Here is a 27,129-nt window from a genome sequence, read left to right as displayed (position 1 = left end):
TGACGATATGGCTCTGTTCTCCGGCTCAGCCCACCTTTCCTGGAGCGACGCACCCATGTTAGCGCCCTAGTGCACCATTCAGTGCCTTGCCTCCTCATTGCGGGTCGTCGGAGAAGAGGTAGTGGAGGTAGATACCATCTAGCGTTGTGGTGGCTCATTGGTATACCTGGCTATTTGTCGGGCCGGGCTAGGCCTAACAAAGCCCGACGCAAAAAACCTAGCCCGGCCCGGCCATCGGGCCTAGAATCCAGGCCCAAGCCCGGCCTATCAACGAAAAAACCCACCGGGCCTCTGCAAAAAAATCACAAATATGGCAGGCCTAGGCCCGGCCCACGGGTAAGACAGGGCCGGGTCGGGTCGGGCTTTTCTGGGCTGGGTCAGGTCGGGTCGGTCGGACCGGGTATCCCAAGGCCAGGGATACTCATTAGACATGAGAATGAGAGGCCGATGGTCGATCAGGTGACGCATGTAGGCACCATCATGGTGTGACGTGGTCGCAGAGGAGGCGCAACCATACATCCTCAAACTTTACAAAGTGGTCGATCGACGGTCCATAACCCTTCTTTTGCAGTGCATCCAGTAGACATGGTGTAAGTTCAATGGCTTTCAATGCATTTCACTCACTGCCTCGAGTGCACACATTGAAAGTTGGAGGACTGAATTGCACTGTCCCCACATGTTCAGTGGCTCCCGGTGCATTTCATCTACAAATCTAGGCAAGATCATGCTAGTAGGGTGACATTACCACCCAATTTGAACGCCAGCCTATCATTGTATCTGCACATCTGTTTGCAGTTTTGTGCAACAGGTAGGTTAAGCCGTTGTTGCACACTTCTCACAAACCTGCGCCCACAGCAGTATAATACAGATCGAGCCGACGTAGCACATTGAAAAGAAGAAGAATTGTATAATACTCCCTCCGTTCCATAATAGTGTAAAAAACGCTTTTATATTATGGGACAGAGGGAGTACAAAGCTGGGCTCCTCTGATGATGCTGCACTTAGAGCATCTCCAACAGAAGCGCTATATAAGCGACGCGCGGTATAAAAACTACTTTTAGCGCGCGCGGACCTGATTTTCAGTCTCCAGCGGCCGCACAAAAAACGCATGCGCTATAACTAATGCAGCGCGCGCAGCATATTTAGTGCGCCCGGTCGCGCGCGCTGTAAAATCTGGGCTGATGCAGATGGGACCGCTTGATTGGGACCGCTGGACTCGCGCGCACCATATTTTACAGCGCTTGTTGGAGCAAACGTCTTCTAGCGCCCTAAAAAAACTACTTGCGCGTTGTAAACCCGTTTTTTAGGCGCCACGCATTAGGCGGCTGTTGGAGATGCTCTTACACACAACACATAAATAGATCCTCCGCCATGCAACAGTAGATTACGCGCGCATTCTTTTTGATGGGATCAAGATCGGAAGGTGGTGGAGTGTAGCTTTACGAACACTTCCTTGAAGATACCCAGTAGATAGATTAGATTATGTATCCATAGAACAGCTCCAAGGTCCACTTCCTTGAAGATACCCGTGATCAACTACCTCAATTAGGCCCCCGATTAGATCCCAATATTTTAGCCCAGACCACTTCACAAAAGCAATCGCCGGAGGCCGGACGCTAATCTTACCGCAGGCATACGGCCAAGCAGCACGACACGCCATTGCAGCTAGCTATCATTTTTGGCTCAAGCTTTTCCTGTTACATTACATGTTGGCTTGTCTTGTTTATTTGGGCTTAAGCACTCTTCTTTTAACTCCGGCACCAACCGAAAGCTGGACGTCGTCCGGCCGGGCTTTTAAAACTGCCACCTAAACGGACAGCTCGGTCACTCATCACAGCCTCAAGCCTCACAACAAGAAGCGGACGCTAGCTAGGAGCTAGGAGCAGAGGAGGAGGAGGAGGACGAGGGAGAAGAAGCTTCACACGCAGCGCGGGCGTCATGAGGGGGAGGAGGAGGGGGAGCAGCGGCACGGCCACCGACTTCCTCGTCTGCTTCCCGCCGCGGGCGCACCTGGCGCTCATGCCGCCCAAGACGGCCTGCAGCCCGTCGCGGCCGTCCGCCAGCTCCGAGCGCCGGCACAGCACCAGCGGCGCCCGGCCGTCGTCGTCCGGCTCGCACCTCAGGGTGGCCGCCAACAGGAACCCGAGCCGGCGCCACCACGCCGTGGACGTCGGCGAGGACAACGAGCCGTCGTCGCCCAAGGTGACGTGCGCGGGGCAGATCAAGGTCTCCCGGTCGGCCAAGCCCAAGGCCGCCGGTGCTGGCGGGAAGAAGAAGGCCACGTGGATGCAGGCGCTCGGGATCAAGAAGGACGCCCTGCCCTTCCTCAGCGCCCTGCACGGCGCCTTCCGGCTCAACGTCTCCGGCTGCTTCGGCAGGTTCCCCGGCGCCGTCGTCGAGTACACCTCCGGGGAGGAGGACGAGGAGGAGGAGGAGGAGGAGCAGGCGGGGCGCGCGGGGAAGGAGACGGATCGGCGCCACGGCGACGCATTGGCCAAGTGGTTCATGGTGCTCGAGGAAGGGAAGAGGGCTCCCCGCAAGAACCAGGAGCACGAGCTACCGCACGAGGAGCAGGAGAAAGAAGACGCGGCGCCGCCGGCGAACGCGCTGATGCTGATGCGGTGCCGGTCGGCGCCGGCGAAGGGGCTGGCGAGGAGGCTAGGAGTAGCCGACGCAGGGGAGGACGAGGAGGAGGCCGAGAGCGAGAGCAACAAGGCAAGGGAGGAAGAGCCGGAGAAGGAGAACCTGGTGGTGATGAGGTACCCGCCCGACTTCTTCCAGGTGTCCATGGACATCGCCAAGGAGACATGGATCGTCGGCGGCGACGACTCGGTCCTACGCTGCCGGAGCTGGAAGAAATGAGCGACGATCCATCCGTCCATCCATCCTCTCCTTCTGCGAACAATGTGTGTGTGTGTTTTCAACATTTTGCGACCCGATCCTCTGCCGCCGATTCTCATTCTGAGAGCAGAGTTACCACCACAATTTGCGCATGGATCGCGTAAAGGATTCGATCAGCATGTGGCGGATTGGTTCAGAGAAGGCCGGCGTGTAGGTCTCTCAGCAAAACAAATTCTGCTCTGTAGATATTGCTGTACCATTAGGGATCCCTTGCCATATTTTTACCTTATGATATATACTATGTACATGGTGAATAGTAGTACCTGTAGTATGTGAGGAGTAATATGAGTGAAGTGTATTATAGCTCCCAGCCAGCGTGCAATTTAACTTTGGATTTGAGATGAAATTCTCTGGTGCTTTTCCTTACTCTTGTTTACACAGTATGCTGACTGTTAAGGATTTGTTGCTTTCTGTTTGTGTACTACTTGGGAGAATTAATTTGATGCCACCGTTCACCTCATATTAGCTGTGAGAAAATGAAACGATCTTGTCCTTTTATGAACGCCGGATGTCGGGTTCAGCGACAACTTCTTCGGTTCTGAAAGTACGATTGATAGTTAGAAAAGTCCAGGTTCATAACAAGAGCTGTACGTTGTGTATGGCCGGCTGCAATCGCTGTCAGTATGTTATCTGATGGATCTGAGCAAATACGGCAATCGCTGTCAGTATGTTATCTGATGGATCTGAGCAAATACGTTGATTAGAAGTCTCTCATTTTCAGGGAAGGTTGATTAGAAGTTAGTTAGACTGGTGCCAACTTCATCTTTGTTGTTCATTTTTCGTCATTCCTTACTTTCAGTTGTGCCACTATTGTTGGCCTTTACCACTTGTCCCTCACGTCACCTCTTGGGCAACAACGGCGGAAACCCTAGCTCGCACCGTCGGCCCCCATCCACTGCCCCACCTCCCCTCGCCGTCACTAGTGGACACTGTAAATCTAAGTCCATGCAGCGGATGGCGGCGGCGGGGTTTCTTGCAGTGCAATCCCCTCTGATAACCCAAGGTATCCTTGGGCGATTGCTGCTTCTTCCAGTGGTGCGATGACCAGGTAGCCCTGGCATAGGGGAGTGGTCGAATCCCTTCTATGTTAGATTTACCGAATCCCTTCCCTCTATTGTATCATTGACCCTCATTGAGTCAAAGTGATTAGCAAAAACAAAATTTCCTTGATTTTTGTGTTACTTGGTGTTTCTGTTTAGGGTAGAATAATTTCCTCGCACTGAGGATGATTCCACCAAGCCATCTTACTTGACATAACCTATCGAGTTCGAGTGACACCAAATTTTGGCACACAAAAAAACCACTTAGTATATTTATGTAGAATTAATTTAAAAATTTTAATGTAGGGCCATGCCGTCAAATTTCATTCATCATGAAACTCATAATACTCCAGATTCAAGTCTCTAGTTACATCGACATCGTAGGGTGAAAACAAGCTATGGTAATCTATAACTAGATAGGAAGTGCGGCTTGCCGCACCCGGCAGCACCGCTGCCGGGTAAAAGTCATATCCAATCCAGTAACAATAATACAGTGACCAAAGCATTGCAAATATACACAATAGCATGATATTGGCCTGCCACAAGTTCAATCCCTAACTTAATACTGTGAGTAACCCTATTAGGACCTACTTGATAACCCTATGAATAACATGCCAAAGAACCTAAGTAAGCGTGCTACAACTTAATACTCCTTAACATGATGTATGAACCTGTCAGAATTATACAATTTAGCCAAAGGAATTATACAACATGAGTATGACCGTGTAAATACTCACTGGGGCAAGTAGAAATCAGAGTAATCACCGAAAATCACCAGTGTAATATAGCAAGATTATAACAGAAGCACAACATTGATATAAATATGTTCATTACATAGAAACTGGTCCAAGCAACAACAAAAGGTAGTGGAATCAGGTGTGCCAAAAGCAAGGCAACAACTTCAGGCCAAAAGCAAGCCAAGACAATCCATCGAAACAAAACAAAAATAATAACTGGGCCACAACATGGATCGAGCCACGTTCACAACGAGCGGAATCACAAATAAAAATAAACGGCAAAAGTACGTGCCCGTGGGTAACTACCCTGAAGGGAGTCTGGTGGTGCGAGAGCGGCCTGTCCGTCATCGCGGCTGCTTGCCTGGTTTGGAGCAGAAGGAAATGAAAAACATTAGGTCATATGGTACCAAAATGAATTATATAATGGTAAAGTGAGATGCGGGCTTTCTACTGTGCTTAGTTGGGCCTCTGGTATTTTTCCAGAACTGCTCATTATTTTACAGTTCTTTTGCAGGGTCAAAGGAAAACACACATATGGACCGTCAAATATATTTGTAAAATGTTTTGTAGACCAAACTGCTCTGTATTTTGTAGGCATACCTTCCATGGTCATATAGCATAATGTATACACAGGATAATTGATACAAATGTCAATTGCCTGTGAAACTGGACCATCAAATCTACAGTCGGTTGACATTGTGACATATTTTGTATGCTACCATATTGACCAATCATGATCGTCTCTCTAGCCCAATTGACGAAGAAGAACCTATTCTGGCTAGCCATGGTTGGATCTGCTGCTATTCTATCAAAGCCAACTGGAAGTTGTGTTTTTCAGTTTTCGTTCCAAATAGAGCTATCTGATTTCCTCTAAGAATTTGTAGCTCAATTCCTATTTACTTTTTAACATTTGGCATCGGGCTTACTCACATGACATAAGCAGCCATGAAAGCTCTCGTCAGCCAAAAAAATAGAAGCATAAAAATCAAACATGAGAAGAGTGAACGCGGGTAAAGTGCATATACAACTACTTTAATAGTAGTTGTAACCTAAGACAAGATTTCTAAATGTATAAACAAAAAGATAGAGAGTTGTGACAGAAGAACTGGCAGGTAAGTAATTTGATGATGCCAAAATAACATTGATAAACATGTGACCCGCTATCAATCTCACATCGCTCATTAAAAATCAAGCAAACCAAGGACCGACATGCGGGGTAAAGACGTAAAGTCATACATGTCGTCCACCCTAACAGGAGAAATTGGCTCGTGTGTACCAGACAAACACGCCTCAGCTGCCGGCACCTGCTCTTCCTTGTTATTGATCTTCACAAAGTGAATAATCTGTGCATAGAAAGGTAAGCAGGGGTACATCGGTCAGGATTCACTTTCAGGACTTACAAATTTTTCGATCGCACAGAGACACTAATTAATCAAGCTAGTATTCCTAAAGCAGAAAGATAATTATTCATCCATTGAACAGTTAATGGAGAAAAGGGAGTAAAAATGTTCTGCACACTTCTACCACTTAAAAAGCACTTCTATGAAGAGCGAGTAAACTGGATTCTATATAAGGTATCATCATATCATCCTAGAAAATTAGCTTTGATGTCTTTTGATAAAGTAGATGTTTCCTCTAGAGAACCAGTAAGTTTTATGAATAACTCATCTACATGGCATACATGCTACTACTGAAAAATAAAAAAAGCTAATAGATCAAGTGTGAGGTGAACTGGTAGCTTTCTATGAGTCTATTCATTTGTTGAGTTCCTCTGCTGGATTGCATTCCATGTACCTACATTCTAATCCCCATATATTATTTAGTGTTCTTTGTAGCTGATCAACACTAATAGTGTATCTGGGACGGAATAAAGGTTGATGTAACATTAGGCACTCTCCAGATTCTCATTAACTATTCCACACCAAATTCGACATCCATCGCGGACAATATATATATTTTCAGTGAGGACCAACTAAATAGATAAACAAATAGTGTGCAAGTATTAGGTGCGCGACAACAGAACTAAATATTTCAGCCAGTGTCGGTGACGGCCAATTGAAAAGGAATTGTAAATATTAGGAAAGAGAAAGGGACTCATAGTTGTATATAATTTTCACAAGCAACATCCCCTATGCGGAACTTACCTAGGGACTCGTAGTTGTATATAATTTTCACAAGCAGCATCCCCTATCCGAAACTTACCTTCGGTGACAAAGCTATATAAACTATCTGATGGACAAAAAAGAAGCTCTTGACAACCTGCATATCAACTTTTCCTACTAAAATGTGACAAAGCTCAAGAGTTCCATTTTTTCAGTTTTATCCCGACTCTCCGATGATTATGTACACCAGCTCTTTCACCCGTTGTTATGTAATACATTTTAAGTTCAAAAGACACCAAGTATAAGGTTGTACACTAAGGAAACAAAGGTAAGAACATGCATAAGATATATCTAACCAGGCTAGAGTACATACTCAAATAGATCCTATTAGTAAGCAGAGGTGTATACTTCCATGTATCAGGCGGTTTTAGCATCAAGAAATCCGTGAAGAACAATGAATGTATATGTGCTGATAATTAACTTGTAAAATCATGTGCTACATCGCTATATGTTTTGACTTTTTTTGTGAACTCCAGTTTAAAATGGTATTTGATAATCCAACATTAGTAACAACTTGCTCCTAAAACATAACAGTGGCATGATCTTTAATATCACAGTCCAGTTCCACTGAAATACAAAAAAGACCACCATATGACACAAGAAAGAATGTCATTGTTTTGCATAAGTGAAACTCAGAAAGATGTTCAACAAAGCAATGTCCAATGTTATTACAACCAATGTACTCATATATTGGTTGGTATAACATCTTATATTATGGGACGGAGGGAGTAGATTTCATAGGTTGACAGCATGTTTACATAAGATGACAGTTGGTACGAAAGAATATGTTAGTGAGAATAGCCCTTGCCAAAATATGACATGAGTATGGAAGCGCGGTGCACAAAATGTATGTGACCCAGTCCAACAACAGATTGGCTTTAGTAGTTCATATGATTACAGGAAAGAGGACTATGCGCACTTGGAGAGAACTGGTCTTCTCCATTGATTTAAAAAATGCAAGGTTGGACAAAACAGTAGAATTAAGACGTAACTTGCCTGCCCACAAAAAAGATGTAACTTGCCAATATAGTCAATTATGTACCTCGGAACGTGGATCTTCAAAGTTCAATAAGGCAATAGGTTTCTCATATTTGTGATTACATAGGCAGGTAAAAGGAAGTGAAGGTGCATTATCAGTGAGAGTGAAGGACCGTGTATATGTGAAGCGATTAACTTTATCGGCATGAAGTTGAGGTCTCACCTCTGTTTTAATTTCTTCTTGGGGGTGGGCTGTCCTAATGTGAATTGAGCACCTTCCAGCAATATGTAGCCTCTAGCACTTGCACACCATACGAAAGCTCCTGCTCAATATGTGGCCTCTAGCACCTGCCAGCAACATTGCATTAACTCGTTTAGATCAGAGAATCTATTATAACTCTTAATCTTTTGTAGGTAAATCGATGAACAAAAACTTGGCTTTAAGGCTTGGCAAGTCGGAATATGTAGCCTCTAGTATGTATCCTCTAGTATTGCCCAATATGTAGCCTCTAGTATGTATCCGGAAATATATATTATCATGACAGAAAGCTTTCTGTTATGATTTAGGACTAATTCAAAAGAGCTGCAAGATTGTCAATGCTAGCATACCTAGATTTTCAGACCTTTTAACCTGTAACAAAATATAGATGTGAAGAGAAGGAAACTTCCAATCATCTCAATACTGCTCTTGTGGTGCTGAAACTAAGAGGGACATAGGGCAGCATACTAAGTTGCATCTAGTATGTTGTGACAGTAGCAACTGTTTTAACTTCTAGCAAAATCCGCAAAAGTGGGGCTCCAATATGTTGAGACAGGAATGTTCTTGTTGGGGTTGTGCTTCCTCTACTCTAGGCTCATGTTTGTATCAGGACAGAATGGCAACTAATAACACCGCTGAAGTGATACCTTGGCATATAGCAGCGTGGGCATGTGTAGTATTCCCTTCTGCTTGACTTTCTTCGAACTCTTGAACCATCAGCCAGTCGTAGACACTACATTGGTAACTCAAATCCTGAATTTGAGTCGCTCATTTGGATCTTCAATTTTTGTCCCTCTACCTTCAGCAGTACGTCAAAATTATAAATTTGTGAATTTGTCGCATATGCGCTGCAGAAAAGTATCTAATGAAAAATGGACATACCCAGAAAGGTAAAATGGAGGAAGAAACAATAGTCAAGAGAAGTACAATATGTGCATTTTCTGCTTGAAATTTCTCAGTCAGCAAACCAAAACTCGTGGAAGAAATCGAAACAGAGGATGTACCCACCTTGCGAGAGGAAGAATCAATCACACCAGATCCAGTCCCTTGCAAGCCGAAGACGAGGACGACGCGGCAACCTGAGACCAAAGGCCAACCTTAACCCTAATCAAAATGTATTTCACAAAACCAAGCAGAAAATGAAGAAACCAACTGATGGACAACCATTTCTCATTTTTGAGACTTCACAACAGTTGGCCACATCGTTAATTCATAAAACGGAAGAAATCTCCTTAACATTTTAGTTCATGACATAATAGAACTACCAGCAAGTTACTGACACTTGACTAATGACTGCACCTTAGAGATATATGATTCCACCATTATATTAACAAATAAAATTGAACTCCCTACATGTTATCTGGTTGAGCTAAGCCTAGAACATGGAATTGCAACTTTTGCGCACACAAATTGAGAAGAACATAAGATGATGTCTGGGTGATGGACATAAAACAAGTTTAAAAGCTAACAATGCTAAGGTACCAGATACATGAACTATGCTCTAACAAACGTTCTGAAAAACACCTAGTAAGTGTGAACGGTAAGCAAAGAACACTCCTATCAAAATAGTGTACCAAAATTTGCAATAAATCAAATGTGTTCAAGCAACCAGAGGACGATCTTAATTGTATAAACATGGTGTCAAGACTCACCAGGGGGAACATGTGGCGTCAATCGAGGTGAAGAAAGAAACATCACCAGTTCGGTTAGCATGAGCCGTAAGAGTAGAGCACTCATCTTGGCTGTTAGAGACGACAAAATAGAGAGGTTAACTATAAGTAGAGGAAACAATTATGTAGCATAAGAACCTGCTTTCTTTGATATTCCAAATCTGTTTTTTGTGGCAATACAATTATAAGGACGTAAATAAAAAATATTATACTATTGTCTGGTCAGTTTAAGATCTATGTTGAATAGGTTGAAGTTCTGTCCGTACTACAAATCTCCACTTTTTGGGAAGCAGCAAACCTGGAATCAACAATGAAGATTCAAACAGGAAGACAACTGCATATTTGACTTTCATAAAGCACTTCCGTATTTTGACCATTTATATATATCAAGTATATACACCATCGACTCAATTTCAGTCTTCTTTAATATCTAACTGAAGCAAATAACAGAAGCTTAAGCTTAAGCATCTACACACAGAAAATATATAAAAGTTTTGTTCCTGTTATTTATAGTTGAAATAGAGTTCTGCTCTAGAGAGTTTTGTATGGTGGCTCAGTAATAAAAGAATATGAAGAAGACAACAATATATTCTCTAAAGTTCTATAAATACAATTCTGCTCCATTTATAAATACATAGGGTTAGGTTTTATCTACTGGAAACACCAATAAACCTCACAAATAGTTAGACAAGATTAAACGTTCAAAAATTCAGTTAACTGGAGATTCCAGTTTTCAGATTTCAGCATTTCTAGTTCTCAGATATCAAATAGTGTTAATGAACGACCTGCAATTCCACGATGATGGGTGGAGAGAGAGAGAGAGGAGATTGACTGTAGCAGAACTGCAGCCGAGCCCCTCCTGCCAATGGAGGACGAAGAACGACCGGGGAACACCTACAGCGGTCGCAGAAGGAGTGACAGGGGAGCGCCGCATCGAGCACCTGCGGCTGGCGCCCCTCGGCCGCGCAAGGCGCAACTGGTGGCAACGGCGTGCACTGCCCAGTATTACAATATTGGAGCACTGCCCGGCGGCTTCATTATGAGAAACAAAAGGAATATGATAATCCAGAAAAGCAAAATTTGTACTCAGAAGTAGCTGCCAGTTACTACCATCTCCTGATTTTGTTCTGCACACCCTAGAAAAGAAAATGAATCTGCACTACTAAGACCTACGGCTAGACAGTTAACTACCTTATCTAACAGTTCCATTACAGAATACAGCAGCAGCAACAAGAAGAAAGCATCAAGGTTCAGGTCACACCACTACCAAATGTGATCCTATGGAACAAAGAGTAAATTATCTACACAACGAAGCCTGTAAACACAAATAAACGAGCATTGTAGGCTTTTATTTATCACATTTTCAGGCTGGTGGGGCAACATAATTCTAGCTCATATCAAAAGCTAACATTGTATCCATATCAAGATGGCATATGACAGAACAGAACATTGTGTAATCTGTATCTTCAAGCCACTCAAACTCAAAGCATCTAATAACCAAGAAGCGGCAGAATGAGATACAAAAAGATCAAGTAGTATACAGAAAAGGGAGTGCAGCAACAACGGAAAGAAACGCTAAAAGGGAACATAGTGTTGGAAATATGCCCTAGAGGCAATAATAAAAGCATTATTATTATATTTCCTTGTTCATGATAATTGTCTTTATTCATGCTATAATTGTCTTATCCGGAAATCGTAATACATGTGTGAATAATAGACACCAACATGTCCCTAGTAAGCCTCTAGTTGACTAGCTCGTTGACTAGCTCGTTGATCAACAGATAGTCATGGTTTCCTGACTATGGACATTGGATGTCATTGATAACGAGATCACATCATTAGGAGAATGATGTGATGGACAAGACCCAATCCTAAACATAGCACAAGATCGTATAGTTCGTTTGCTAGAGTTTTCCAATGTCAAGTATCCTTTCCTTAGACCATGAGATCGTGTAACTCCCGGATACCATAGGAGTGCTTTGGGTGTGCCAAACGTCACAACGTAACTGGGTGACTATAAAGGTATACTACGGATATCTCCGAAAGTGTCTGTTGGGTTGACACGGATCAAGACTGGGATTTGTCACTCCGTATGACGGAGAGGTATCACTGGGCCCACTCGGTAATGCATCATCATAATGAGCTCAAAGTGACCAAGTGTCTGGTCACGGGATCATGCATTACGGTACGAGTAAAGTGACTTGCCGGTAACGAGATTGAACGAGGTATTGGGATACCGACGATCAGATCTCGGGCAAGTAACATACCGATTGATAAAGGGAATTGTATACGGGGTTGCTTGAATCCTCGACATCGTGGTTCATCCGATGAGATCATCGAGGAGCATGTGGGAGCCAACATGGGTATCCAGATCCCGCGTTGGTTATTGACCGGAAAGCGATCTCGGTCATGTCTACATGTCTCCCGAATCCGTAGGGTCTACACACTTAAGGTTCGGTGACGCTAGGGTTGTGAAGATATGTATATGTAGTAACCCGAATGTTGTTCGGAGTCCCGGATGAGATCCCGGACGTCATGAGGAGTTTCGGAATGGTCCGGAGGTAAAGAATTATATATAGGAAGTGCTGTTTCGGCCATCGGGACAAGTTTCGGGGTCACCGGTATTGTACCGGGACCACCGGAAGGGTCCCGGGGGTCCACCGGGTGGGGCCACCCATCCCGGAGGGCCCCATGGGCCAAAGTGGGGAGGGGAACCAGCCCATAGTGGGCTGGTGCGCCCCCCTAGGCCCACCCCATGCGCCTAGGGTTGAAACCCTAGGGGTGGGGGGGCGCCCCACCTTGCCTTGGGGGCCACTCCAGCCCTGGCCGCCGCCCCCCCTAGGAGATCCAATCTCCTAGGGCCGGCGCCCCCCCTAGGGGAGCCTATATATATGAAGGGGAGGGAGGGGGCAGCCGCACCCTGAGTCTTGGCGCCTCCCTCTCCCCTGCTACACCTCTCTCTCTCGTAGTATAAGGCGAAGCCTTGCTACTGTGACGCCCTGCATCCACCACCACCACACCGTCGTGCTGCTGGATCTTCATCAACCTCTCCTTTCACCTTGCCGGATCAAGAAGGAGGAGACGTCACGCTGATTGTACGTGTGTTGAACGCAGAGGTGCCGTCCGTTCGGTGCTAGGATCTCCGGTGATTTGGATCACGTCGTGTACGACTACCTCATCCCTGTTCCTTGAACGCTTCCGCTCGCGATCTACAAAGGTATGTAGATGCATCCGATCACTCGTTGCTAGATGAACTCGTAGATGGATCTTGGTGAAACCGTAGAAATTTTTTTTGTTTTCTGCAACGTTCCCCAACACATAGAGCAGAAAACCAACCCAAAATGCAAGCAAGAATTTTTAAAAAGGAACATAGAGCAGCATGAGCATGAGGCATAGAAAAATGGGGTCACCTTAAGATCAAGAATCAATGGCCCTCTCAGAGTTCAAATCACAAGGAAAGAATGACTATTATTGATTATAGTTTTTTTTAATTAGGCAAAGCACAACAACACTGGATCCTAAGCTACAGTTGAGGCATACAAAACTATAAGTGTCTGTTCTTTTCATATATAAACAACCTTTAGTATCTCAACCAGAACCAAAGCAAAACAAAAAACATGGTTAAGTAACCAACAAAAGAAGAATGAACCTTTTGGAATTTTAAAGTAGCAAGACATGAAAAGTTCTTTTTTTCCTTCAATATTACACACATTAGGGGAGGTAGCTGCAGTTTTATTGCATAGTGGGCACAGATTTGCCTTTCCTCGATCATATAACCTACCCCATCATCTCTTATTACCAGATCGATCTGTTTATACAGTAGAGCTGCCCTGGTTATCACTCAACAAGAATGACCATCCAAGGACAATAACAAGTATCACATGATCAAAAAGGATTCTAGAGACAAGAGGGAGGATCCAACTTGATACCCACTGGTGCCTCGATTGCTCAAAGGCACACTAATTCCAGCCAAGGTAATCATCACCGCCGTAGCACGAACACCACTTGAGCATAAATAAGCAACAACTTTAAATACAAATAAAAAATGGTTCAGGATTCATTGCATAGCCGGCACGGACACCATTGCCGGTGCCGCTGATATGCCGCCCTCCTCCGTGGCCGCTGCCGCCATCGCCATGGGAACCACCTGCGTGGGAGGGAGGGAGCTGCAAGAGCGAGTGAGAGAGGAGGCGGCAGCTAGGTTTTCATCGCAGGAAGCCGCGGTCATTTTATACCCCCCAAGCAAAATGACCCAGATGCCCTGGTGGGGGCATGATATTTACATTCTGTTGCCATTGGAATTTTATCCGACGACCGAAGTTGATCGGTAAATATCCAACGACCCACAACGATTTAGATCGAGATCCGACGGCCTGTATCGCGAGGAGATTTCGATCCGACGGTCCAGAATCCAAACGCACGGGAGAGCTCCATTTCAGTTCAGACTCTAACAAAGGGAAACGCACGGGAGAGCTCCATTTCGGTTCAGACTCTAACAAGGGGATGCATAGCGGGCTCAGATTCACCTTTCCTCGATCATATAACCTACCCCCGTCATCTCTTATCACCAGATCAATCTGTTCCTACAGTGGAGCTGCCCTGGTTATCACTCAACAAGAATGACCATCCAAGGACAACAACAAGTATCACAGGATCAAAAAGGATTCTAGAGACAAGAGGGAGGATCCAACCTGATATGCACAGGTGCCACGATTGCTCAAAGGCACACTTATTTCAGCCACGATTAATCATCATCGCCCTAGCACGAATGCCACTGATCAATCTAGCAAATCCAGGAGCATAGCTATAGGACCAGGGCATCCACATGTAAACCAGAGCATCACATTAGCTCCTATGATAGCAACTAAACATGAACAACAGCCTGCAAACCCTAAAATGGCATGGATCCACAAGTACAGAGCTCAAGTAGGAACCGATGCATGAGTAGGGCATAGAGCATCAACCAGACAAGCACCACATCAATATAGCCATGGCAATGTCCCATACAGTAGCCGAAGCAGAGGAGCGGGAGGAAGATGGACCTCACCGAGGGAGGCTGTAGCCGAGGCAGTACTCAGTGCGCGCCGGGGTTGCGCCTGAACGCCGTCCAACCGGCGAGGAACCGCGTCGGAGTTGCGCCTTGCACCGTCCCGCCGACGAGCACGAACGCATCAAACAACCTGTGTAAGGAAGGCATCGTTGTTTATCAGAAACAATTAGTTAGGAATTACTATTTAACAGAAATGCATTTTTTAGCACAAAGATATGCACAGGAAAAATATAGAGCTCAGGTAGTAAATAAAATGTCATGCAAAAGATATAAAGGTCCAATGTCCAATAACAACTCAACCTTATTTTTTCAGAATCCTTTGATACACACTATAAGTTGCCGACCAAAATCTTTGAGCATGCACATCTGGCATAAAAATTTGATATGAGAACTCATAGCATTTTTTGTCGGTTTAAAACCTTGGATCTACAATCAGAAGTATCATATTACTATTACTCTTACATACATGTTGGCATACACAATATATCTCTACTCTGCCATAGTGTATAGAAAAATAACAGGACTATTAACTCTACATGAGAAGTGAACTTATGGGTACAGGGGATCAATCTTACCTTGAATGTCTTGCACCAAGGCATCCAGCTACCAAGGCAAGATCTCAAACACAGAACATCTATCTTAGAACACCAGTGTTTCCCTTCATAGTCCACCCTTCCTACAATATTCTGGTAACAACAGAAATCTCCCGTTAGTTTATATAGCATGCAATTTGCGCTCAAACTGAAATAAGAACAACATTTTGTCAGTTTTGTCAGTAACATTTGGTTAATTGGGCACCAACAAAATCTCCTATATGATTTGGCGATTAAAGAATAGTAACAAATGATATAAAATAAACAGTGACATCAACTCTAACTACACAATATCTAGGGAAACAACATGAATCTCCAATTGGTTCACAAAGTATGCAACTTTTCTCTCAACTGAAATGAGAACAACATTTTGTCAGTGATATTTAGTTAATGGAGCACCAACAAATCTCCTATTTCATTTAGAAGAATAAGAATAAATAAAGGATATAAAATAACCAGTGGCACATTTAACTCTAACTACAACTTGGCAAAGAAATTACATTAGTTGATTAATGATTATCTGTAGCTAAATCCTATATTCAATACACAAGACGAAGGAATTCATATATTAGAAATCATATGCACACCAATCAATCAATTAAACAGCAAGAATCACAAATAAAAAGAAATTACATTGGCAGTTCATATCAGTCTCCTACCTTGAAAGTGAAAGGTTTCAGTAAACCCACTTCATTAGTAATGTGATGCATCGATTTTCTCTTAGCAAAATGATGAGTTGCAAGAACTGAAATTACTGAAACAATTATACCTGTCGAAATAGTACCGTGTAAAGCAAAAGTTGAGAAACGGGTAGCAGTGTAGTGATGCACCCATCAGTCCTTGCTTGCTCCCCCGTCATCTACCAGCGACCTCCTCTTTTGTCCCTCCCAAGCTGTTGCACACAAACTGAACTATAAGTCTTGAGCTTTAGAAAAAGGGATCTAAACCTGAGGAGGGGGGGGGGGGGGGGGGGGGGGGGAGGGAGGGAGGGAGAGAGAGAGAGAGAGGACCTGGAGCAGCAGTAGAAGGCAGCGCCCCTCTTGGCGATGAAGGAGAAGGAGGAGCAACAGGGGAGCACCGCATCGAGCGCCTGTAGCAGATGCAGAAGAGGAGCGACGGGGGAGCGCCGCATCGAGCACCTGCTTCTGCCTCTGCTACGATGTCTCCGTGGCATTGAGCCACTAGAGCATGTCGGCGTCGCCGAGGCCGCAGCCGGTGGCGACGGTGCGCTCCGCCTGGCTTCCTCCCGTCGACGGCGGCGGCGTAGAGGAGAGGAGGAGGACGGGCAGCGGCGGCTCAGAGGAGAGGAGGAGATAGGGTTAGGGGAGGACGGAGCGGGAGTGCGCTTGTGCTGCGCCGCCTTGGCCTGCTGCTGCTGCTCCCCTCCGCCGCCGCTGTCGTGCTCCCCGTCCTCCCTCCGCTGCTGCTCATCGTCGTTGGGAAGGGTGGGGGGGGCTCTGTTGCAGCGGATCTGGCCGCCGACGGCGCGGTTCGAGGCGGTGGGTGGCGGCGGCGGCGATGTGGGTGGGAGGAAAGAGGCGCGTGGGAGGGGAGGGGAGAGGAGGCGCGCGGGAGGGGAGAGCAGGAGGCGGCGCGGGGGAGGCGCGAGTGCGGGAGGGAGGATGCGGCTAGGTCATCCCACGACAGCGGTCCCTTTTTATACCCTCCCCACGTGAAATGACCAAAATGCCCTGGTGGGGGCATGGATATTACATTCTGATGCCATTGGAATTTTATCCGACGGCCGAGGTTGATCCGGTAAATATCCGACGGCTCACATGGATCTAGCCCGAGATCCGACGGTTGTGACGCGCCAGGAAAACGAGATGGACGGTCGGATGTTTCAAATCCCTGAGGAGCCTCCGGCATCCATCCGGTTCATATCTCTTGAAGCATTTTTCCATACTTTCAAAATTGCATTTATGAAATGAGATCGATTATTTCTCATAGCCAAATGAGATGAAGTTTTTTGCTACAATGCATATTCCGAATTAAATTTTGCTATAACACCCCACCCCCTCACTGTGTACTAGGCAAGAAGTAGAACATTCACTGCTTATAGATTAAGCACACCCGTAGAATTTGCAACAGAGTGTGGTGACACAAGGCGTGGTGCCACAACATCAGCATGGTTTTAGTGCTCAACAGGTGGGTAATTTGCAACATGGCCCAGTTCTTTTAAGCAGAATATGAAGAATCTCGGTCCCGAAAATCCCGGGCGAAAAGAACTCGATTGAATTTCCAAAATCTAAACCGGATTCTCCAGAATCCTAGTGCAATCCCAAAATCCCAAAATACCTGGTTTCTCCTACAATCTCAGAATTCTGCCTAGTCCCACAAAAGAAAACGTTTCGAAGTATACCCGTACACATATTGTATCACGTACTTACGGTCAAAATGCCACCCCGCAGTCCAGCCCGAGACCCCAACAACGAGCTGACGCACCCGACCGCTCGCTCGTCGCCCAGTTCCCGCACCGCATCGGGGCAGCGGACCTTCAACCCGCCCCCGCCCCCGCCCCCCACCAACCCGCCCCCGCCCCCGCCAGCCAGCCTTCCTTGCCCCGTCAGCTTCACAACAGCGGCTAGGGTTGTTGCGCCGCCGCCGGCCAGGCCAAGCCGTCGCCGCCCTCGCTGGCTAGCTTCCCTCCTCAGCTCCTCCCGCCCCTCAGTCCACCCCGGCCCTCAGCCCCGTCCCTCAAAGTTCGACGCCGACGCTCACGGTGAGCCCTCCTTTCTGCATCTCTTTGTTTTTCTTCATGCTTGAATAATGCTATAATATGTCGATATTTCATCAAACAAATTCTGTCTAAGGGCGGTACAAACATTTCAACACACAACAGTTTCTAGAATCTCAAAATACAATCTCTGAAAAGAACTCGGCAACAGATTCTGGGAGAATTTTCCAGAACCTTGATTCTGTAGAATCTTGCCTGAAAAGAACTGGCCCTTATGGGTTTGGGGGTTGGGAAGATGGAATTTGTGCATGCTGACAAGATGGCTCGGCAGTACCAATATCTGCTATCTAATGTGCCTAATCAGAGTGTGATTCCAATTTTGGGAAACTTCCGGCCAGTTTTGGGAAGCTTCTAGAAGACCGGGGTTTTCTTTTTCTGGTTTTCTGAACGCCTTTTATTCCTTTTTCTTTTCTTTTCTTTTCTTTACCTTTTTATTTTTATTTCTCAGTTTCTTTTCCCCTTTTTTTAAAAAATGCATGAAGCTTTTCAAATTTGAATACATCTTTCAAATTCATGAACTTTTCTTCGTGAACTTCTTTGCTGTTTTGAGAACATTTTTACTTAAAATTGAGAATTTTTTTCAATTTTCCATCAAATACACGAATGTTTTTCAAATATGCAAACATTTTTTTCCGAATTTGTGAACTTTTTTCCTCACAATCGTTAACTTTTTCAAAATTCACAAAACATTAAAAGTTTTTTTAAATCCGTGAACTTTTTTGTCAAAAGCATGAACTTTTTTATATCCATGAAGTATTTTTTAACTCGTGAACATTTTTCAAATCCACGAATTTTTTTGAATCCCGCAAACTTTTTTTCTGAACATGTAAACTTTTTCGGGTTTGCTGACTTTTTTCAACTCCACAAACTCTTTTTGGACTCGTAACTTTTTCGAGTTCGTGAACTTCTTTTAAGACCTGATTTTTTTTAGATTCGTGAACAGTTTTTGTGAATTCCTTTTTTTTGAATAATCACAATTTCTCAGAAAGGTCTACGGTCATTGGTGGACCGGTCAACCGCGACCAGCGAACCAGAAAGATCGAAGCTGTTCCGATCGAGCCCTCGGAGGCAGTCTCCTTCTCCGAGACCCAACTCGATGCGTGGCAACGCTGGCAGAGTTCGTCCTTTGCAGCTGCCGGCCAACCCCATCCTCTCGAGGCCACGCGCCGGCACGACCTCACCCGCGACGGCCAACGAGCTGATGACACGCACGTCGCACCGGGCGGCGAATCAGTCGTCCACGAGGCACTCCGGCCTTCTCGAGCACTTCCCTCTTGAGTCTTGACGAAGGCCGGATGGTACCAAAATTCTCCCGTGTAACTGAAGGAATTTCGGTGACCGACATTGTACGGCGTGGCCGGCGCCGGCTTGCCGTGATGGGTGACCATCGTGAACCGGACATGGGCGCTGTTCCAGTGGCTGACGTGCTCGGTGGCGAGCTTGAGGGCGAGAGAGATACAATGTGCAGAGTGTCAGGCATAGCTCGGAAGCATCTTGGGGGAAACAAGCCATGATCCATAAGCTCAGATATGCACAGCAGTAAAGCGATTTTAGTCAAATTGGGTAATCAAAGGTTTTTATTTTAAATCATCAGCTGATAACCGTAGAGAGAATTTGAACTCAGGGGCGGAGCCAGCTATATGACGAGGTTTGGCAGGTGCCATACCTAAAATTTGGCAAAAATACTACGTATATATACTATACTTGTCTGAAGATTTGAGCTGAGTTCAGTTTCGTTAGTTGGGAGGAGGAGAACACTCTCAGAGGCGCGTCGAATTGCCCATGGCCCAATTATCCTCCCAGCAGCCCACCTAGCTGCATGTTAGCCCAGCTCCAGTCCTTTTCCAAAAAAAAAAGCCCAGCTCCAGCCTCTAGTAGTCCAGTTACGCTACAAATCGAGCCCGCTGATGGAAATCACGCAGAGACACAACCGCAATTACGGAATCTAGCTCTCGGTTACGGGGATTCCGGCGGCGGCCATGCTCGGCGAACGCGGCGGCGGCGGGTGGCACTGCAGGGAATTAGGTGACGAGTGACACAGCCGCGGCGCAGACCCAAAAGCGACGAGCTTAATGCCTCTATGTGCCAACAACGGCGAGGCCGGAGCAATGACGTCAGGTCAGGATCCTGGCCGTATTGGTTCTAAAATTTCGTACTTCTTGTGTCCATTTTTTCAGTCCATACACTAGTAAACATCAATTCTTTTTTATAAATTCGATTAGTTGTTTTTTAGGGGAATTCGATTAGTTGTTCTGTGATCTATCATCAGTGAATTTGTTTTTCTGATCTATGAAGTAAGTTGTGTTAAAAAAGGAATCTACTATGTACTCCCTCCGTCCCATAATGTAAGACGTTTTCTCACACTGGGACGGAGGGAGTAGTAACTAGAGAGACTAATAAGCAATTTTAGAAAAAAAATTGGAAGAAAGCTTCAAAGAGCACTAATTCAACACCGACAAACGTTTATGTTTTGCAGTGAACGATTTGTGAACCTTTATGTTTTCGATTTTCATTCTAGACTTTGAATACCCATTAAATGTGGCACTCCGCACAGCTACTCTCCAAACTCGCGAGCCTGCATAGCTTCGTGTGATTCTTTCCTGATTCCGACCTGCCGTCCCTAGCCGGCTAAGTGCCAGAAGATCGAGTAAGGCATCGATCAGAGAGCAACCGTGTGAGGTTGGAAGTGCCGGGCCGGGCATGGCAGTGGCCACGGGCGGGCGAGGCAGAGCACGAGCGGCACATAGTTATATTGTACATTGGTCTTTACCTCGTGAAATCCGCCACACATATAAATTATTCCTGCCTTCGCCACTGTTTGAACTCCAGCAGACCACGAGACACTAGCGCACACCATGACTAGAATACAGCCTGTGATCACATAGAACAAAGCTGTCTGTTCTAATTTCAGCAAAAGGGAGCCTTGCCCAAACCAAACGTATAGCCAAACACATTCAGACATTCTGCTTAGAATGAACATCCATTTCAGTGTACAGTTGTTCCGTACGTTCTGTTTCAGAGGCAAGCTTCAGAAGCCCTGGGCGCCACCACCGGCACCCCACACTCATACAAATTCACTAACTACACATCACAACAATGGAGCGAGCAGTATTATGTACAGTTCCATCACTTCATCCTCTTCCTGTAGTTTGCTGTATGTTTAAATTAACAACAAGGCAAAAAAGGCACACAGGTTTTAACTTAAACAAGCTGCGCGACGGCGCGTGCGGAGTCGCTTTGTTCATGCCCTCTCTTCAGAACTTCGGTGCTGATTTCTCCGGTAGCCGACAGAAACAAACGAACCTGCGGAGAAGAATAGGTTAGTGCTACGACGACTAGCATGCCGATGCTTTGCTTTGTTCTAAAGAATATGTAAGCGCGGGCGAGGAATCTGCCCTGGTTTTCAAACCGCCTTTGGTTTCTTTTCATCTGCGCGTGGTCATCTGATGATGCCCTAACACCTACCGAATAACCAACTACGATTAAGAAAGATAAAGGTGCTGAACTAACTGAAGTATGTTTCTTATGGCCGACATTTGGATGATTGGTGTTGAAGGAGTAATAGAACTTATAGAAGAGACCTTGATGCTACCAGTATTAGTATGCAACGTATCTTAGAACAGTATCTATTCAGTATACAAACAGTAAGCATCAAGCAAGTCTGTTCAACATTCTGTGCAGGGTCTGAATTTTGTAAGACAAATTCCGTCAACTTGAAAGAGCAGCCCTTCCTTTTGCTGTAAAAATACAGCGTTCGGTTCCTAACCCACGCTTTCATTAGGACTATGGTGAAGTCCACCGACTGGCAGTTGAAGCATGAATAGTCTGAGGAGTAGCTGAGAGCAATTACCTGACGTCGATGCTGAGACATACCCCCCATCAATTCCTCTGGCTCTTGAGCTTGGCCTCAACCTCAGCGAGAGCCTTCTTCACGTCCTCGTTCTCGGGGAGCTCTTGGATCAGCACCTGGTAGTCTCTCAACGACGCCTCCCACCTCTCCAGCTGAACGAGCATACACACAAAAATTCAACAAATCTGACGAAAAACGAGCTCGATCGCGCAATGCAGCAGAAAGCATGTGAAGACGGAAGACCTTGACGTTGCAGTCGGCTCGCCGGAGGCGGGCCTTGCTGTAGCCGGGCCGCACGGCGAGCGCGCCGCTGCAGTCCTCGACGGCCTTCTCGTGCCGGCCGAGCTTGGCGTGGCACGCGGCGCGGTTGCAGAGCAGCACGGCGCAGCCGGCCTCGCCCTTGTCCAGGCCCTCGCCGTAGGCCGCGCACGCCTCGGCGAACCTGGACGCCTTGAAGAGGTCGTTGCCGCGCTGCCGCGCCGTCGCCACCGCCTTGGCGCGCCGGTGCACGCTCGCGGCCTCCCGGCTGCCCGGGTCCAGCTCGCACGCCGCCTGCGCCGTCGCCACCGCCTCCTCCAACCTTCACGAGTTTGTTTGCGTACATCAGAACAGAAGACCAAGACGTGCATTTCGCCAAGCAGTGCCATGCATGCCACTCGGGAGGAAAACAAGTTTTGCGGTGAAAAATGTTCACGGGGTCACAAGCAAACAGACCTTCCGGCGGCCATGTCGACCAGGGCTCGGACCATGAGGACGTAGGCGTGGGCGGTGGTGCCGAAGAACTTGGTGGACTCGTCGGCGCCGAACCTGGGCGCGCCGCGGAGCGCCGAGTCCGCCTCGTCGTGCCGCTGCAGCTTCAGCAGCGCCTCCGCTTGCAGCGCCATCACCTGTCGGATAGGTCAAGTTCGTACGTCGTGTCAGCCACTAACGCACGTACGTCATGTTGGTCGCGCAACGTTGACGCCACTACAGGAGGCGATGGCGTGCTCGTTTGGCACTGGGTACTGACCTGTGGGGAGCAGTCGGCGCCGTCGGAGACGGCGGCCTGGGATTCCTGCAGCACCGTGATCCAGTCCCTGACCTTGCGCGCGTCGCCGCACTTGGCGATGCGGCCCTTCACCGACTGCGCGCGGGAAACGTCCGCGCTTACAGAGTCCATGGGCGACTGCTTCAGGTAGTTTATGGCCTTGTCTGGTTCTCCTAATCTGACAACGAACACGTAACCATTTATTAGTGAGTATATAATCGATCATCTCATCATTGATAAATAAACGTCTTACATAGTACATCACAATTCTTGGTCCGTTTAATAGTTCACCGTGCGAGTAACTGAGAATTGACATGGATTATTATGGAACTCTTGGTAGATGTAGCATGGTAGAGTGCAGTGCAGACAAATGAAATGAAGGTGGACTTATTCTCTATCATCTTGCAAGGTTTTAACTAGAAGTATACCAATCATTGTCTTGAAAAAGATGGGTAAGAAGGCTTGTTGAGCAAGTGATTAGCCACTGAAAGCGCCAATCATGGATGAAAAGTTCACAAAGTCCCAGAGTGATTTGAGGAGGGAGGTTTTGCGTATGCTAGACCTGATAAATAAACCAGCCAGTAACCGAATGTTGATAGCATAGATTAAGCAGCACATGTAGACTGCGGATCAAGGAATCCAGGCCCTAATTATCAAAAAAGGGCTATTCCATTTCTTCCGGGGAACGTTAGTCGTTTCCTATAGCAATAATAATCCAGCTACGCCGATGATATGTGTATGCAAAGCAGCCACGCCATTATCTAATTCCCCAACCTGTTCGTTAAGGAATTAACTAGCATTTGGTTGCTAGCTAGCCACCGTCGAGCACACGTAGTGGCTCTCCACGAAACGCCACTAGGTGTAGGTGAGTTCAATTCAAGTTGCAAAATTATTATCTATCATATCACTGCACGTTTACACATAAATTTCCTTGATTATCAGTTCAGTCAATTGGCCACCACGGTGAAATTTCTGTAGAAACTACTCGCGTGATCGATCAAGTCACCATTTGATGACAGTTATGGCAAATTACGGGAGATAATTAGCAGCTGAGAACGGCCGCGCATTTTGCATTGAATTGCATTGCGTCAATAAACCAATCGGATTAGGGGTGGCGATCAATGCGTGCGCCCGAGCGAACGTACGTACCTGAGATACAGCCCGCCGAGCCGGTGGTGCGCGCGGCCGTAGGAGGGGTCGATCCGGACGGCCTCCTTGCAGTCGGCGACGGCCTCGACGAGGCGGCCGAGCGCGGCCAGCGCGGCGGCCTTGTTGCTCCAGTACGCCGGCCGCGTCGGGTCCATGATGATGGCCTGGTCGTAGAGCGCCACCGCCTCCGCGTAGTGCCCCTCCCGGTACTCCTCGTTGCCCATCTCCTTGAGCTTCTCCGGGTCCGTCCGGTGCGACAGCGCCCGGCACAGCTGCTCGCCCGGCTTGCCCACGATGTTCCCCATGCCGGAGAAGGCGTACCCGTTGCTCCCTGGCCCCGCCTTGGCCCGATCGCTCGCGGCCGCCGCCGCCGCCTTGGTGCTGCGATCCAGCGAGCTGCGGGCGGACGCGCCGGCGTTCAGGTTGCCCAGGTTGCGGTGCATCATCATGTTGCCGGAGGTGGCGCGCATCATCTGCGTCGTGCCCTTCACCCTCTGGTGGTCCTGGATCATCTTATCGAGCTCCGCGGCCATGCCGGTGTACTCCACGGCGGGCGACGCCGCCGCCGCCTTCGCCCCGCCGTTCATCGCCCTGGTCGGCTTGCTCTTGTCGCCCGACGGACGCTGCGCCTGGGCCTGGGCCGCCGCCGCGCCGTTGATCTGCGGCTGCAAAGGCATTACCTTGGGGCGGGGCACGAGGGAGGAATCGTCGCGGACGCCGGCCTTCCGCTGCGCCGGGTTCGGCGGCGCGGCATCGCTGTCGGCGGCGGCGGCCTGCGGGGACCCGTTGATCCGGGAGAGGGAGGACATGGAGGCGGAGCGGCGGCGGCGGAACATGCCGCTGTAGATGCCGAACATGGCGCAGCCGGACGGCGCGCGCCGCGACTCCGTCATGGCGACGGCGAAGTTCGCGGTCGCTCGGCGGTTGGGTCTGCGCGTCGTGCGCGCGGGGAAGGAAGGGTGAGGATCGAGCCAGGGAAGGGCAGGAGGAGAGGGATGGCCGTTGGCTCCTGCGCGCAGTCTTGGTCGGCAGCGAACGCGAACTTGGGGCAGGAATGTGGGGAGCATGGGGAATTTAAATGGGAAATATTACACGAATCCCCTTGTCTTTTTCGGGGTTCATCTCGTGGGCCCTTCTGGTGTAAGTTCTGTTTCTTTCCTTTTTCTCCTCCAACTCACACGTACTACACCTGTTTCATATAAGCATTTCTTCTTGTTGATTAACAATGGAAAATAGTGAAGAGAAAGAGAGGGAGAGGATTGACCCCTTTGGTGAAGAGTTTGCTCCTGCACACACAAGAGGTTGTCATTTATTTATTTACTTTGCGAAAAGAGAATGTTATATGAGTTAGTTGCACTGGTATATAACAAAAAAAATATGGAAGGGAACGAATGAAACATGGAGGCAGGTGCACCCTTTTTTAAAGTAGTGATTTAAAAAAGGTCAAAGCAATCATGAAATTTGTTGGCAACAATCTTCATAAAACGTTACTCTTGCGTAAATTTTTTGGGGACGAAATGAAATTCATTGTACTGTTGGTGAAAAAAAAAGACAAAATCAACACTATTAGAGCTAATACTCACTCTATATTGTCCTGGACAATTTGTTTTTATGCTCAGATTTTCTATGGAGAATTTTTGTTGTCAATTTTTTATGAGTAGGCCAACATGTCAAATTTGTTCTGAAAAAGTTCCCAAGATTGTTAACTCTTTCCTGAACTACTAAAAAGTATCCCAAAAATAGTTTATGGGGTTCATCTACAACTAGTTGTATCCTGGTATTTTCCAAAAGAAAATATTGACTATAGTGTGGAAGGCACAAGACGAGGCAATCTTTGCTACTCTTTTTTTGAACCGTCGACAAGCCTACAAACCTCAGCAATGCACACACAACGATAAGAGTTCGGGGACTAGATGAACCGAAGACTTTGACACCCAACTCACTATACTTGACACTAGGGATGCAAGCGGCAAACTAGTTTAGTTCTGGCCGGAAGATTGACACTAACTAGAGCTGGATTTGTACTAGGTTGTAGCCATCAGACCCGTCCGCTCTGCATCCCTACTCGACATCCATCATCAGAGAGGTGACCTTTGAAACCGCCGCTTCAACTTTCACAACCGGCCCCAAGGACAAGCACCTACCTAGCCGAAGATGCAACGAGAAAGACAACATAAGCCATTGTCGTCTAAAAGAAGACATGACCTCCAAGACGATGCTCCCAAGAGGGAAGTAACTTCGTTGACGCTCACCCCAGCCAAGGTCAAAATTAGTGTTTTCACCTGAAGAGGTCGAGATCCAAATGATGTAGGAGGTGAATGGGCTCCATGGTGATGCCTCCAAGGAGGTCGCCCTCATCGTTAGTGTCTGAAGTGGGTGCTAGGCTTTCACTTGGAGCTCAACAACGAGATGCCATAGTGAAGGATCAAAGATGTGCTAAACATTGACAATAGGTTGGGAAAAATAGGTGACTACCAAATTTAGTATTTTCTTAGTTGATTTTAGAGGTTAGTGCGGAAATATAAGTTTTCTATGAATGCAACTAGGTGATAGACCATATATGATGTGTTATAGTAAACTATCAAACTATACAAGGCGGACGAGCAACCAAGTAATTACACAACGTAAAGCTAGGGTAAGAGACAACCGAAAGCTGATGTAGACGAATATCTAATCCAAAGTTCATACTCTTGTGGAGTGCTAATCTCTGCTGTTGGGGAGGATGCCCCCATAAAACCGAATGTCTCACCTAGGTCTTTGAGAACTTTGGTGAACATATACCCCGGTTCCCTCTCATTAGGAATAACTCTTCAGATCCAAACCCTCAACATGAACATGGGGCAAAACCCCACAACTTGGAAGCTCCCAAGTGAAACAAACTCACCCAAGGTTTCCACAAACCAAAGATTAACAAATTACGCAAGGAACCTAGGGGATTCAAGGTTGGTTTATTGAATTGCAAATCTAGGTATCCTC

The 27,129-nt window shown here is 46.9% G+C and overlaps 2 protein-coding genes and 1 long non-coding RNA gene across 12 annotated transcripts; 1 reads left to right on the top strand and 2 right to left on the bottom strand.

The window, feature by feature from the left end:
- Positions 1-1,774: 1,774 nt before the first annotated feature.
- LOC125512524 (uncharacterized) lies at positions 1,775-3,211 on the top strand. Its single transcript, XM_048677620.2, has one exon. It carries the CDS (start codon positions 1,939-1,941, stop codon positions 2,860-2,862), a length of 924 nt encoding a protein of 307 aa, XP_048533577.1. The 5' UTR covers positions 1,775-1,938; the 3' UTR covers positions 2,863-3,211.
- A 1,542-nt stretch (positions 3,212-4,753) lies between these two features.
- LOC125514573 (uncharacterized) lies at positions 4,754-17,006 on the bottom strand. Of its 10 annotated transcripts, none has more exons than XR_015608696.1 (11): positions 16,401-17,006; positions 16,160-16,282; positions 15,373-15,483; positions 15,098-15,163; positions 10,533-14,927; positions 9,730-9,819; positions 9,086-9,156; positions 8,725-8,876; positions 8,042-8,166; positions 5,915-6,021; positions 4,754-5,039 (listed from the first exon to the last, which is right to left on the bottom strand). It is a non-coding gene; the product is annotated as an uncharacterized LOC125514573 (long non-coding RNA). The 10 variants fall into 10 exon arrangements; XR_015608700.1 differs by lacking the exon at positions 15,098-15,163 and adding an exon at positions 8,960-9,018; XR_015608701.1 differs by lacking the exon at positions 15,098-15,163 and adding an exon at positions 8,960-9,018 and having other exon boundaries at positions 8,725-8,872.
- A 4,060-nt stretch (positions 17,007-21,066) lies between these two features.
- On the bottom strand, positions 21,067-25,208 carry LOC125514572 (TPR repeat-containing thioredoxin TTL4). Its single transcript, XM_048679909.2, has 6 exons — positions 24,154-25,208; positions 22,987-23,182; positions 22,692-22,864; positions 22,221-22,557; positions 21,978-22,129; positions 21,067-21,430 (listed from the first exon to the last, which is right to left on the bottom strand). Exons 1-5 carry the CDS (start codon positions 25,044-25,046, stop codon positions 22,007-22,009), a joined length of 1,722 nt encoding a protein of 573 aa, XP_048535866.1. The 5' UTR covers positions 25,047-25,208; the 3' UTR covers positions 21,067-21,430; positions 21,978-22,006.
- Between the last annotated feature and the right edge of the window lie 1,921 nt (positions 25,209-27,129).

Source organism: Triticum urartu, chromosome 6A (assembly GCF_056163025.1).
Source record: "Triticum urartu cultivar PI428250 chromosome 6A, HENAU_Tu73, whole genome shotgun sequence".
NCBI lineage: Eukaryota > Viridiplantae > Streptophyta > Magnoliopsida > Poales > Poaceae > Triticum > Triticum urartu.
The sequence above is the reverse complement of the archived record's forward strand: the minus strand, read 5'-3'. Positions and strand labels throughout refer to the sequence as shown.

Coding starts and splice junctions, on each gene's coding strand:
- LOC125514572 (XM_048679909.2), bottom strand. CDS start 25,046: ATGACGGAGTCGCGGCGCGCGCCGTCCGGCTGCGCCATGTTCGGCATC. Junction 22,865..22,986: donor GCGCCGACTGCTCCCCACAG/GTCAGTACCCAG, acceptor CCTATCCGACAG/GTGATGGCGCTGCAAGCGGA. Junction 22,558..22,691: donor GTCGACATGGCCGCCGGAAG/GTCTGTTTGCTT, acceptor AAACTCGTGAAG/GTTGGAGGAGGCGGTGGCGA.
- LOC125512524 (XM_048677620.2), top strand. CDS start 1,939: ATGAGGGGGAGGAGGAGGGGGAGCAGCGGCACGGCCACCGACTTCCTC.